Source organism: Tiliqua scincoides, chromosome 12 (assembly GCF_035046505.1).
Source record: "Tiliqua scincoides isolate rTilSci1 chromosome 12, rTilSci1.hap2, whole genome shotgun sequence".
Classification (NCBI taxonomy): Eukaryota; Metazoa; Chordata; class Lepidosauria; order Squamata; family Scincidae; genus Tiliqua; species Tiliqua scincoides.
Genome location: NC_089832.1, coordinates 18,735,198 through 18,749,613, shown reverse-complemented (window position 1 = coordinate 18,749,613; position 14,416 = coordinate 18,735,198). Strand labels below are relative to the sequence as shown.

Here is a 14,416-nt window from a genome sequence, read left to right as displayed (position 1 = left end):
ATTACAATGATGCAGGTTTTATAGGGTCTTTTAGATAAGGGAGGGGGGACAAGAGGACACAAAGAGAGGAAAACATTCATGGGAAAAGTAACAGAGACCAACAGGCAAAAACATTTGGCATGTGTTATCAGCTCAGGATGTTGATCTGCTGGACATTTTGATATCATTAATAATAACAGCATTGCTCAACAACAACAACAACAACAAAATTATTGTTCTGGTACTTTAGAACTTAGACCAGTCCTTGAGTATATTTGGGGCACTGAATTTTTTTTTTTTTAAAGGCATCAGGTTAGCTGAATCAGCTCTATTTATAAACTCATAAAATAACAATAGACAATTCTATTTCTGTACATCAGCATGCAAGATGGCTATGCTGCATTTCCCAAGGTACAGTTGATAGGGGAAAACTGATGCCATTTTTGGAATCAGTGCCCCAGATATAACCAAGAACAGGTCTAACTGTTATGGTACCAAAATGTGTAATATTGTGATGACATCATTTGAAATGTGTGGGTCAGCTGGGCAACTATCACGGCTTCTTGAAGGTAAATGACAAACGCTGTTTTCAAAATGTAACAACCTCAAAAGACTCTGTCTCTGTGTTATTTCATAGCTTGGAAACTCTCACAGAGGTTCCTTCCCCCACTCCCAGAGACCACGGATGTTTAAACAAACGGAGGTTCACTAAAAAGCAAACTTATCTGCATTCAATTATGCAAACTATTTGGGCATTAGGGCACTTCCAGCACTTTACAATCCCACAGACTTGCAGAGTGGCATGTGAAAAATGGAGCAGAAGCAAAGGATTAAAAAAAAAATCCTTTTCTGCTGGGAGCTAAGAAAAAAATTAGCTAGAATTCACATAACAGAGGAGGCCAGGAAAACCAAAGAATACCATAAAACCCACCCACACACCCCCCTCAAACACTCACTCAAAACGGCATAAGAACATAAGAACATCCCCACTGGATCAGGCCATAGGCCCATCTAGTCCAGCTTCCTGTATCTCACAGCGGCCCACCAAATGCCCCAGGGAGCACACCAGATAACAAGAGACCTCATCCTGGTGCCCTCCCTTGCATCTGGCATTCTGACATAGCCCATTTCTAAAATCAGGAGGATGCACATACACATCATGGCTTGTAACCCGTAATGGATTTTTCCTCCAGAAACTTGACCAATCCCCTTTTAAAGGCATCCAGGCCAGATGACATCACCACATTTGTGGCAAGGAGTTCCACAGACCGACCACATGCTGAGTAAAGAAATATTTTCTTTTGTCTGTCCTAACTCTCCCAACACTCAATTTGAGTGGATGTCCCCTAGTTCTGGTGTTAAGTGAGAGTGTAAAGAGCATCTCTCTATCCACTTTATCCTTCCCATGCATAATTTTGTATGTCTCAATCATGTCCCTCCTCAGGCGTCTCTTTTCTAGGCTGAAGAGGCCCAAACGCCGTAGCCTTTCCTCATAAGGAAGGTGCCCCAGCCCAGTAATCATCTTAGTCGCTCTCTTTTGCACCTTTTCCATTTCCACTATGTGCTTTTTGAGATGTGGCGACCAGAACTGGACAAAATACTCAAGGTGTGGCCTTACCATCGATTTGTACAATGGCATTATAATATTAGCCATTTTGTTCTCAATGCCTTTTCTAATGATCCCAAGCATAGATTTGGCCTTCTTTACTGCAGCCGCACATTGAGTCAACTCATCGACCTGTCCACCACCACCCCAAGATCTCTCTCCTGATCTATCACATACAGCTCAGAGCCCATTAGCCTATATGTGAAGTTTCGATTTTTTGCCCCAATGTGCATGAATTGACACTTACTTACATTGAAGCGCATCTGCCATTTTGCTGCCCGTTCTGCCAGTTTGGAGAGCTCCTTCTGGAGCTCATCACAATCACGTCTGGTCTTCGCCACTTGGAAAAGTTTGGTGTCATCTGCAAACTTAGCCACCTCACTGCTCAACCCTGTCTTCAGGTCATTTATGAAGAGGTTGAAAAGCACCGGTCCCAGGACAGATCCTTGGGGCACACCGCTTTTCACCTCTCTCCATTGTGAAAATTGCCCATTGACACCCACTCTCTGCTTCCTGGCCTCCAACCAGTTCTCAATCCACGAGAGGACTTGTCCTCTAATTCCCTGACTGTGGAGTTTTTTCAGTAGCCTTTGGTGAGGGACCATGTCAAACGCCTTCTGAAAGTTCAGATATATAATGTCTACGGGTTCTCCCACATCCACACACCTGTCGACCTTTTCAAAGAATTCTAAAAGGTTTGTGAGGCAAGACTTACCCTTACAGAAGCCAGGCTGATTCTCCCTCAGCAAGCCCTGTTCGTCTGTGTGTGATGAACCGCATTCAACAGCAATGAATGAATACCGCTTAAATCAGGGGGGCAAAATTTAATTATTGCCAGAAAATCATTTCCAAAGCGTACAGCTCTCTGTTAACCTGCAAACGTATATTATTAGAGCATCTACACCCCCAGACCGTGGGTTTGCTGTCAGACTCCAAATTCCCAATTTAAAATGCCCACACAGGCAATTAGTGTGTGAAAGCGAAAACCACATCAGAAAGTTGCCCACACATGACATCATGAAATGTTGCAAAAAGCAGCTGAGGGGTGGGGTGGGGTGGTTTGCCTGAAGGGCCCCACACAGCAGATGGCCAGAGGTGACTGTTCTTTCCACTTGGTCTGAAATTGGTGACTCTGCCAAAGAGGAATGCAAGCTCTTCCCCTGGCCCCAGCACATAAACTTTTGAGTATGGTCTATTTGAAAAATGCCTCTGCCTCTTCTGTGCAGTGGTTTCCGCAAATCCTGCACCAAGGACATTTCAATGTGATATTTTAAAAGTATTATATTGCTACTTAAGAATGAGAGCTGCCCACATGGTTGCTGTGTTGGGTATTTGCGAGTCACTTGGCAAAGCCCAGAAGGCTCACAGAGGATGCACAGAAACTCGGGCATTACGGCAGCCGATCAACAAACCACGACTTGATAGTCATGAGGCCCCTTTATGCACACCCGCTTCCTCCCATCCCACACCAGGCGCATGCCTGCAAAGCAGACCCAAGGCCACAGGGTTTCAGTGCTGTTCTAGCAATCCAAGACCTCCTTGGCAACGCTGGTAGCATGTCAAATGCCACACACACCCCCTTCGCCAGGGGTGGCCGAGCCTCTGTCATTTCTCTCCACCCCCGGGACACAGAAAGGAAAAGAGAGTGAAACAGAAGAGGGAGAAGAGGGAGAGAGGAGAACGTCTTCTCCTGATCTGCTCCCCCCTTTTCAAATCCAGGAGGAAAATCTGGAGGAGGAGCAGAGGCAAGTGGAAGCAGATGACTGCTGTCCATCCACCCCGAGGCAACTGCCTCAATCTGCCTCATGAATGGGCCAGCCCTGAGTGTGAGGCTTGTCTTCAAGCGCTGCCTGCTCACAGTGTTTCTCATGGCTGCCTGGTCCATGGTATGCCTTGCTGGCTGATACCAAGCCAGAAGGCACACATTTGTGAGTTTTTTGAAACAGAAAATGAGATGCCCTGCCTCCGTCAAAGCCCAGAATATCTAATTCCAGATCTGTTCAAAAAAAGAAACATATTTATAGTACAGAGGAAATTCCCCTCTATTTCTGCTCTTCGAAACGTGCCAGGACTCACTGCCAGGAGAAAGCCCTATCCAAACCAATGAACATTTTCTGCAGATCTGGCTGCACGATCTTGAATTTAAAGCTACCCTTCCTCACAGCTAAGTCCTGGAATGACAGCCATCGGCTTCCCCAAAAGGTTTACAGAAGACTTTAAACTCAGCTTTGTATTTCATGCCATTGCCTGCTTATCTCATAAGTACTGGAATTCCAGCAGAGATCACCATTCACAGAAAACACTAGTCTACAGTGTGAACATCAGGGCTAGCACCAACCCACAAGCAGATAAGAAAAACAAAACTCTCCAAACACAACGGAAGAGCTCCAGCTTCCTGGACACCTGGAAGTCTGAAGCCAGCTCAGAGTTCTGGTCTCTGTTACCCTGCACATGCCCAATCTCGTTTGATCTGGAAGCTAAGCAGGGTCAGGCCTGGTTAGTACTTGGATGGGAGACCGCCTGGGAATACTGGGTGCTGTAGGCTTATACCATAGTCTTTCGAGACTGAAGGTTGCCAACCATTTTTTGTGATGCCCAGAAAACAGAAGCACATTCTCAGATGCTCCTCTCCAAGAGCACCTTCAGCAAAGCTGCCACTTTGCAATCGGAACCCTGGAGATGCCCTGGGATGGAGCACGGTTGCAACTTCTCCTGCCCATTTCCTCCTCCTCTGTCCTGTCAACTTGCCCTCTCTCACCTACTGCACCCACCGGGCTCCAGGAACTGCAAAGCAAGCGAGGGATGGGACAGACAGAAAGACCAGGAAGGGGGCAGGTAGGAGGAGCTGCGACTGCTCTTTCTGTACTGCTGCACTGAAAGAGTTAAAAGTCAGGGTGACCAGCACCCAGGCCACATCTGCCACTGAAATTAGTGCTAACACAGATCCCTTTTCTGGATTCATTCTATGCCAGCAGGACCCAGATGAAAGACTTTGAACTCAGGACCCTTTGATCAAAGGACCACGGAAAAAAGACAAAACAGGGTGACAAGTGAGGTACAGCACAAAGCCGCCTTTGTGGCAGTGCCAGACTTGCAGAACTCCCTTCCCCAGGAGGGGTTGGGCAGCCCCCCTCAGCTGCTGCTGGCAACTTCAAGCACAGAATCTCAGAATCAGAAGGAGATCATCCCGTCCAAAGCCCTACTCAGCACAGACACTGACTTCTCAACCCTGACAGGCAATTGTCCAGTTTCTGTCCAAAAACCTCCAAATTTTGGAGGGAGGAACCAGGACTGCACGAGCTGGTCCAGGGCTGAACAGCCCTTCATGTTAGGAAATTCGTCCTCATGCCCAGCTGAAATTATTTCCCTGCAGTTTCAATCCCTTGGTCCCGGTCCTGTTCTCAGAAACGACCCAAAGAAAGTCCTCCCCTGCCTCTGTGCAACAGGCCTTCAGACACTTGAAGACAACTCTCCTCCCCTTAGTTTGCTCTTCTCCAGGGTAAACATATCAGTTCAGTACAGTACAACATCAAGCTCTTTTAACTGTTCCTCATAATGCTCCATTTCCAGACCCCTCACCATCTTTGCTGCCCTCCACTGAACCCGCTCCAGTGCGGAGAACATTTTGTTTCCCAAAGACTTTGGCCAGATGCTCCAGAACACATCGGGTCCTTTTACTACTGTAATTATCTTTGTTTTAGTAGGGTTTACATGATGTTTTTAAATGGTTTGAACATTGTCCTGAGCACATTTTTAAGGCCTGGACTCAAACATCCTACGCATGCTTTCCTGGGAGTAAATACCACTGAACGAAGTGGGACTTTGTTCTGAGTAAACATGCAGAGGATTGCACTGCAATGCAGAAACCAAACGACAAAATAAGATGCCAGTCTTGGGACGACGCAAGAAGGAGAGCTAATTAAGGGCAACTTCGGGGCTGGGAGGCAGAGAAAAATACTACATTGTGTAGGCCAGAACTGAGGGCCCTGATGTGCGCCTTCTGTCCCTGGGCACTCCCAGGTGCACACACTGCATGTTCAGCCACACTTGCTGCTCCCCCAACACATCCCAAAGCACAAACTGCCTGGTTGTGCCCTTCTCTCTCCCCCCCCATCCATGAAATAAGAGAAACTGCCCTCTGAGAATGCAACAGCTGCAACCCATTAGGAAAAGCAAAGAAAAGCCACTTCTCCCAATAGGAACCAGCAGCCTAAACTACATGGAAAGGAGACCCCCCCCCTCGCTGCCTTTTCCTTGTGTGCAAGCAGGCTGGGAAGAGGTCCAGACAGAAACCAGAATGCTCTTATGGGCGGGGAGAGGAACACAGTCGGCATATCCTGAGTAAGCAGCTCCCCAAGACGGAGGGACTCACCAGAGATGAAGCACCCACGCCTGGCTGGGCTCATCCAAACCGGGGGCTGACACATCAAGATGGAAGGCAGCCACACAGTCCAGCCTGCCCTTCACCCACAAACCCTCACACCATGCTTGAGGTTGTTTGAGGCTCCTTCCCCTGGAAGCCTGGATGTTCTCCACTCAGATTCTTTCCTTCAGAGCAGTGAGCTGGAGGAAGTCCCTTCCCACCCGGAGTGGCCTGCAGTCTGATGACCCGCCCTTGGCTGACCCTTATTCATGCTACGGAAAGATCCGTTTCCTCCTGCTCAACCAACTGCAGCTCAGGCTATGAGGGTGTGCGTGTGCAGCTAAAATCTGGACTGTGCAGGGCAAGACTGTGCTTATGTGCACTTTAAACATTTCTTGATGTGTTGAGTCAAGAAAGCCATTTCATATCAATGAGGGTCATTCTTGAGGTTCATTGATGAACCCTTTGGGAGGGATGCTGGGGACTCACGCAAGCTCAAGACAAGGCAGGTCAGTGTTTGATCACTTTATAACAATCACTGGATGGACAGATCTCCAAACTGACTAATGACTTAGGAATAGTCAGCATTTCTTCAGCAGAGATAACATTGTGGTGGAGGATTCATGAAAACTTTGTGATATCTTAGGGCCCAATCTGATCCAATTTTCCAGGGCCGGTGCAGCTGTGCCAATGGGGCATGCACTGCATCTTGTGGTAGGGGAGCAGTCACAGAGGCCCCCTTAAGGTATGGGAACATTTGTTCCCTTACCTTGGGGCCACATTGTAGTTGCAGTATCTCACAGCGGCATTTGGTGGGCCGCTGTGAGATACAGGAAGCTGGACTAGATGGGCCTATGGCCTGATCCAGTGGGGCTGTTCTTATGTTCTTATGCACTGGGGCTGGAAAACTGGATCGGATTGGGCCCTTAGTTGGTACTCCTGAAGGCATTTACAGTCTTCTGAATTCTTTTCCCCCTAACAGACCAGCACAGCTGCTTGCAACTGTTGTATGAAATTGAGCCGTTACCTGATCTGTCTCCAGCACTCGGCAGAACACCTGGACCCTTTGCAAGGCAGACAGCAGAAGTAATATCCTGCAACGTAACATTAAGCACCTTATCTGTAACCACAACTTTTCCATTCAACTTTGCCAGGACAAATAACTTGCAATACTTAAAAATAACTTATCGGCCCATTAAAAAAATTAGAAGCATAAAACTAGGAAAATACTTTTTATGAGGATCAGCTAAAATGTCACAGACTTCCCAGAGTGTGTTGTGAAGTAAAACTGCATTCTAACAGGGAGAGGGCACGTGGAGAGGGTGATGGGAGGCTACTGCAACCCCCATCAGAATTTCATCTCTGAGCAAGTCTCAAAAGCATTTTGGACCACCCCATCCTGTGCACAAGTGGTGGCAAAGCACATCTGCTCTCAAGACAAGCCTGCCCTGGGTCTTGAGGCATCCGAGCCCAAGTTCCAATTTCCAACTATCATGCAAGCAACTTCCACCCACACAGGAAGAGTCCAAAATAGGTTCCAAACATGATCTCATGTGGTTGCAATGCAAAAGAACAGCAGCAGCGCAGGCAGGAGACAGCAATGCTGGTGGGGTTTGCAGAAATGAGGCTTCTGCCCCTCTTTTGCTTGGCTGTAAGCTGCCTGACTCAAGACACATCTTCCTGCTCTGAACTAGACTGCACTTCTCAAACAAACGACAGCAACCGAAATGGTGCACCCCCTGGAACCTTCTGCCCAGAGCAAGCCTGACATGTGCTTTGCAAGAGGCAAGCTGACTGCCCACCTCCTCTTGCCACCCTTGCCTCACAAGGGGCTTTGTGCATACAAGGGTGTTCCAAGGAAGGCCTCGCTTGTGTGACTGTGGGCAAGGCACTGGAACCACACCCTTACTACAAGCATTCATGGTTCACAACAAGCAGAGTCTGTAGAGCAGTGTTTCTCAAACTGTGGGTTGGGACCCACTAGGTGGGTCGCAAGCCAATTTCAGGTGGGCCCCCATTCATTACAATATTTTATTTTTAATATATTAAACTTGATACTCCCATGGTATGTGACTACATCTAGGAAAACGTTACAGCTCTGTACTCTTAGCAGGCTACTGTGTATATGATTTTGACCACGATAGTAAATGGGACTTCCTCCTGGGTAAGTGTGGGTAGGATTGCAGCCTAGGATTGTTAAAAAAATTTCTGCTTGATGATGCCACTTCCGGTCATGACATCACTTCTGGTGGGTGCTAAACATCTGAGAACCACTGCTGTAGAAAATTTGGTTGTTCTTAACTTTCCAGCTGCCAGCACTGGTTCCTTGACAGAATGCAGCTTTACTGGTCAAAAGACCAATGGGGTACACCAGCTGGTTAGTACCCTTAAAGGCTGCACAATGCCATGGACCCAAGGATGGCAGGATTTGAAATGCTGCCCAACAATGGCACCACTTTTGCCACAAAAAGCCCTTTCTGTGCTTCTTGTGCGGGGTTCACAAACCCAGGAGCGCAGGACTTCCAGTTTCATTTCAAGGAACTACACAAACAGAGACACCTCGTATTTGTTTGCACAGTCCCTGTAAATACAGTCAGAAGTCCTGCGCTTCCAGTTTGTGAAAACCAAGTGAGGAACAGGGTCAAGAGGAGGATGATCCTCTTCCACTCAAGACAGCAGGAAGTTGGCCAATGCAGCTCACATCCGTGGTAGGCTGGAAGAGGCAGTACTGCAGACTCAGAACCCCAAATCTGCCACACTCTCACCACCTGCTGGAACATACCAAGATCCAGGTCTACAGAGCTTGCGTCCTGAGTACACTTCTGTACTGCAGCGAGTCATGGACTCTTCGCTCACAACAGGAGAGGAAACTGAACGCTTTCCACATGTGCTGCCTCCGACGCATTCTCGGCATCACCTGGCAGGACAAAGTTCCAAACAACACAGTCCTGGAACGTGCTGGAATCCCTAGCATGTATGCACTGCTGAAACAGAGACGCCTGTGTTGGCTCGGCCATGTCGTGAGAATGGATGATGGCCGGATCCCAAAGGATCTCCTCTATGGAGAACTCGTGCAAGGAAAGTGCCCTACAGGTAGACCACAGCTGTGATACAAGGACATCTGCAAGAGGGATCTGAAGGCCTTAGGGATGGACCTCAACAGGTGGGAAACCCTGGCCTCTGAGCGGCCCGCTTGGAGGCAGGCTGTGCAGCATGGCCTCTCCCAGTTTGAAGAGACACTTGGCCAACAGTCTGAGGCTAAGAGGCAAAGAAGGAAGGCCCATAGCCAGGGAGACAGACCAGGGACAGACTGCACTTGCTCCCGGTGTGGAAGGGATTGTCACTCCCGAATTGGCCTTTTCAGCCACACTAGACGCTGTTCCAGAACCACCTTTCAGAGCGCGATACCATAGTCTTTCGAGACTGAAGGTTGCCAACACGTCACCACCTGCCACTGACGCAAGCCCTGGCAGTCAACTCACGTCTGGGCTGGTTGCGCATGGACCCCAAATGAAATCAGGTTGAAGAGGAGAGAGCAAAAGATACCCCAAAATGGGCCCGTGGTAGAGAGAAGCCAGCTAGAGCTGAAAAAAGAAGAGGGAAGGGTCCGAGATCTGCTCAGGAGGGCCCAGTTTCCATCTCTGGCAGCCTCTCTAGCTAAAATAAAATTGGGAGGGGGGGACAGAAAAAGAACAGTTCATCAACAAGGATGGGCTGGAGCCACAGCGCCAAGTCTCACGTTGAGTCCAGAGTCTCTGCCCCCCTTGACTAGAGTTGGCCACGTCCTGAAGGATCTCTTCCTAACCAGCCCTCTTGTTCTAACCCCGACTCTTGCTTGCTTGCTTGGACAAGCAGGGGCACAGCTGCAACATTCTGCGCACAGGTGGAGCCAAGCAGAGGGTGTGGGTGTTTTGGCTCTTTTGGAGCCTGACCCCTCCCCTCCAGGAGCCACCAGCCCTCCTGAGGGAGAGCCTCCTCCAAGCTTGCTCCTGGCTGGCCCTTGCTGTGGTTGGGTCTCCAGCAGTGCCAGAGAAGGGAAGCAGGTTGCAATTTCCTGGTGCTCATCTGCCTGAAGGGATTCTAGTTCTCTGGAATTTGGGGTGGGAAGAAGGTCAGAATTCTCATCATCTCCTCTCTGCAAATATACAGTAGAGCAGGTTAAAGTGGAAGGGGGAGGTCACAAACCCCGACAGACTGCACTATAAATACATTTACTGCCCGGTTCTGTGCATGTTTACAAAGACATAATAAGCCCAACTTAAGCCAATGGGTGCAGGACGTCTCCAAATAAGTGCAGTAAGAGCCGCTGCAGAGCTGGGGTGAGTGAGAAGTTTTTGGTGCAAGTCTCATCTCCGCCCTGAGGTGACGAGACAGTCTTAGGTGCCACCTGTTGGCAAATGGGACAACAACACTGGCTAACCTGGCAGGGACGTTGTAAGGAACATGGAGGTAGTCCAGGAGACCATTCATTCAGTCACTGTGCTGAGTTCCCATGAAGAAGAGATGTGACTTTTTCATTTTGTACCCTGAAACACCTTGGGCTGCAGGCACCTGTTGGAATCAGAGGGTTGGAAGAGATCTATGAGATCATCGAGTCCAACTCCCTGCCAGCGCAGGCCAGCCACAACTGCAGCATCCACAATAAGTGGCTAAACAGCCCCTGCCTAAAGAACTCCAACGACGGACAGCCCACCACCTTCCAAGGCAGACTGCCCCACTGCCGAATAGTTCACACCATCACAAAGAGAACAGCCACTGGGAGGCAAGGACAACAGGCCTGTCAGCAAAGGTTTTTAAAGAACGTCAAGGGATTCTGGAAAAGCAAAAAAGCACTCATTTCACTCAGAAGCTTCCTAGTCAGGAATGCAGAGGATGTTACAAAACAGGGCGCACAGAGCTATTGGCCACAGGCAGCATTTCTCAGCTGACAGCCAGAGACCATGTGCTGACAGATACCAGCCAGTGGGTCTGTGCAGTTCTCTGCATCCAACTGATCCTCCACAGTCCTCCCACGGGTGAGTGGCTTCAACATGACCCCTTGCCATTCAAGTGACCTGGATCCTGGACTCGATCTTATGCCAGGACTTCACAAGAGGAACTTCAGTTCAGCTGGTTCGCCAGCTGCCTCCAAACCTGGGAGGATGGAGGGACACTACTAGTATAATTACGCAGGCCTTGGCAACCTCCAAATTAGACTACTCTCGTGTACTCTGTTGTGGGGCTGCCCTTGAAGGGGATCGACCAGAAACATTTTAAAAAAAGTTTTAAAAGTCAGAGTATTAAAAAAGTGGCAGCATATTCATTGGCAGCCACGCCAATCCTATTACAACAGCATTCAAACAACTTTGGCGTCTGACTCTTTTTTTCAAGGATCCCACAAGTGTCTGAACAATATTACTCTGGCCTCAGCCTAAGTTTGTAGTGGAGACCTCCAAAGACCTTTCACCTCCACCCCAAAAAGGCCTTTTCTGTTGAGGAAAGAAGAAAAGAAAAAAGAGGGTTTTGACAACCTTCAGATTACTTCATTTCCCTTTAAGCTCCTCACTTCCTGGCTGCCCTATTTGTACTGATAGCCAGAAATTGCAATCGTCAGGACCTTTCGCTGATCACAGCTGAGGTTTGAAGCCTAAATTGAAGATGTCACTTCTGGCCATGACGTCATTTCCAGTGGGTCCCAACAGATTGTCATTCTAAAAAAAATGGGTCCCAGTAATAAAAAGTTTGAGAATCACTGATCTGGAGCATTGAGTGACTCCCCGACCCAATAAAACAGGACATCCCAGTACAGCATAGTGAACCAAGAACATATGGTGACCCACAAGAACTGTGCAGTCAGATGCTGCTTTTAGTATGCTGAACCGTAGAACCAGGGATGAACTGAGATACACAAATCACTTCACTCAGACCATGGAACAATGTGCTGTAACTCTGACTTTCAGATTGGCTCACCAAACATCTCTTAATCCATCAAGCAAATCTTCAGAAGCACCTGAAGTTTCACAGTCCTCTTTGCCAATAAACCTAACTCCATGATCTCTTTGCCCCAAGCTATGGTTGTTGCAACATTCTCCCAGAGGCCCATTCCTTCCCAAAAGCTGAGGCAACAAACTGAGTGCTCAAAGCATAAGCTACATGACTGCCAACCACAAAGTCACAACTTAGTACAAGAAGCCAGCAACTTTCCCAGGTCACATGGACAGAGCAAGTGGTCCGGAAAATGGAAAGGTCCTTTTTCCAGCCAGCAGAAGCACGGAAAGCTATCAAAATCACTTACTGGCAGAGAAACTCCCACTTGGCAGAAGACAGTTTGTTTTTACCAGCAAGATAACTGTGCAAAATGTCCCTCTTTATCTAGAGGAAACTTCATTTCCAGCATCAGATTTGTCATATCAGTGTATTAAAAAACTTTTTAAAAAGAAAGTTCAGTTGATCGGGTCATCAGTCAGTTGACCTGACCAAGCTCAGTGGTTTTGCATTTTGATTAGGTTTGCAGTCAACTAGTTGATACAAAAAATAATAATGAAACTATGAAAATAATATTACACATATGTAAACATAACATTAAAACCGGTGACCATCCCATCATGGCTTCAGGCTAACTCAGAGTTTGGGACAGAGGAGTGATTTTCTTGCATGCAATGCAACCAGAAAGCTTAGCTGGAAGAAGAAGGTGATGGGATAAGTTTTTAAATGACTCTGCACCACTGGACAATCTTAGGAAGCAGTTCCAGGGGACAGTGGCTGGTAAACTTGAGTTCTATCCAGTTCCACAAAGACATTGAAGGTTTCTGATCCTTCAGGGATATTTGAGTTCAACAAAAGTGCCTGGAAGGTTTGCTCCAAATGCAGACCTTAAATTGGCAAAGGATTATCTCTTAGAGGATAAAACCTGCAGTTTTTAGTGGCAATATCTACTGGGAGGTTTGAGGAAAGGTCCCGGTTCAGCTGCTGCCAGGTGATACTGACCTAGATGGACCCAGAGCAGGAGGCCACTCTTCTGTTCATGTGATTGGATAGATGTGAAGCTGATCACAGAAGGGATCTGCAAGGGCCACATCCAGCTGATGGACTGGTGCTTTCTGCCCGCCTCCAGCTGTCGACTAGGAGGAAAGGGGCTTCCTTGTAATGGGACCTGCCAAGTAGGTCACTCTGGCAGGATGTGGGCAGGGCCTTGTCCACCCGCCCCCAAGTCCCGACCCCTTCTGCAGAGTGACTCTCCAAGAAGTGACTCTCCCGTGGACATTATGTATCTGGACTTTCAGAAGGCGTTCGACACGGTCCCTCACCAAAGGCTGCTGAAAAACTCCACAGTCAGGGAATTAGAGGACAGGTCCTCTCATGGATTGAGAACTGGTTGGAGGCCAGGAAGCAGAGAGTGGGTGTCAATGGGCAATTTTCACAATGGAGAGAGGTGAAAAGCGGTGTGCCCCAAGGATCTGTCCTGGGACCTGTGCTTTTCAACCTGTTCATAAATGACCTGGAGACAGAGTTGAGCAGTGAAGTGGCTAAGTTTGCGGACGACACCAAACTTTTCCAAGTGGTGAAGACCAGAAGTGATTGTGAGGAGCTCCAGAAGGATCTCTCCAGACTGGCAGAATGGGCAGCAAAATGGCAGATACGTTTCAATGTAAGTAAGTGTAAAGTCATGCACATTTGGGCCAAAAATCAAAACTTCACATATAGGCTGATGGATTCTGAGCTGTCTGTGACAGATCAGGAAAGAGATCTTGGGGTGGTGGTGGACAGGTCGATGAAAGTGTCGACCCAATGTGCGGTGGCAGTGAAGAAGGCCAATTCTATGCTTGGGATCATTGAGAACAAAATGGCTAATATTATAATGCCGTTGTACAAATCAATGGTAAGGCCACACCTGGAGTATTGTGTCCAGTTCTGGTCGCCACATCTCAAAAAGGACATAGTGGAAATGGAAAAGGTGCAAAAGAGAGCGACTAAGATGATTGCTGGGCTGGGGCACCTTCCTTATGAGGAAAGGCTACGGCGTTTGGGCCTCTTCAGCTTGACACATGATTGAGACATACAAAATTATGCATGAAGTGGATAGAGAAATGCTCTTTACACTCTCACATAACACCACAACCAGGGGACATCCGCTAAAATAGAGTGTTGGGAGAGTTAGGACATACAACAGAAAATATTTTTTTTATTCAGCGTTTGGTTGGTCTGTGGAACTCCTTGCTACAGGATGAGGTGATGGCATCTGGCGTGGACACCTTGAAAAGGGGATTAGACAAGTTTCTGAAAGGAAAAATCCTTTACGGGGTACAAGCCATGATGTGTATGCGCAACCTCCTGATTTTAGAAATGGGTTATGTCAGAATGCCAGATGCAAGGGAGGGCACCAGGATGAGGTCTCTTGTTATCTGGTGTGCTCCCTGGGGCATTTGGTGGGCCGCTGTGAGATACAGGAAGCTGAACTAGATGGGCCTATGGCCTGATCCAGTGGGGCT

At 48.0% G+C, this 14,416-nt stretch overlaps 1 protein-coding gene across 7 annotated transcripts in view; it reads right to left on the bottom strand.

The window, feature by feature from the left end:
* Positions 1-14,416, bottom strand: part of STARD8 (StAR related lipid transfer domain containing 8) — an 87,909-nt gene that overhangs the window by 31,028 nt on the left and 42,465 nt on the right. Inside the window, exon 1 of one of the 7 annotated variants that reach the window (XM_066639909.1) lies at positions 5,958-6,149. The exons of the other annotated variants lie outside the window; for them this stretch is intronic. Coding sequence (XP_066496006.1) covers positions 5,958-6,012 — 55 coding nt within the window. The 5' untranslated portion in view covers positions 6,013-6,149. Of the gene's footprint in view, positions 1-5,957; positions 6,150-14,416 lie in introns of those variants that run through there. 7 annotated transcript variants of the gene reach the window in all.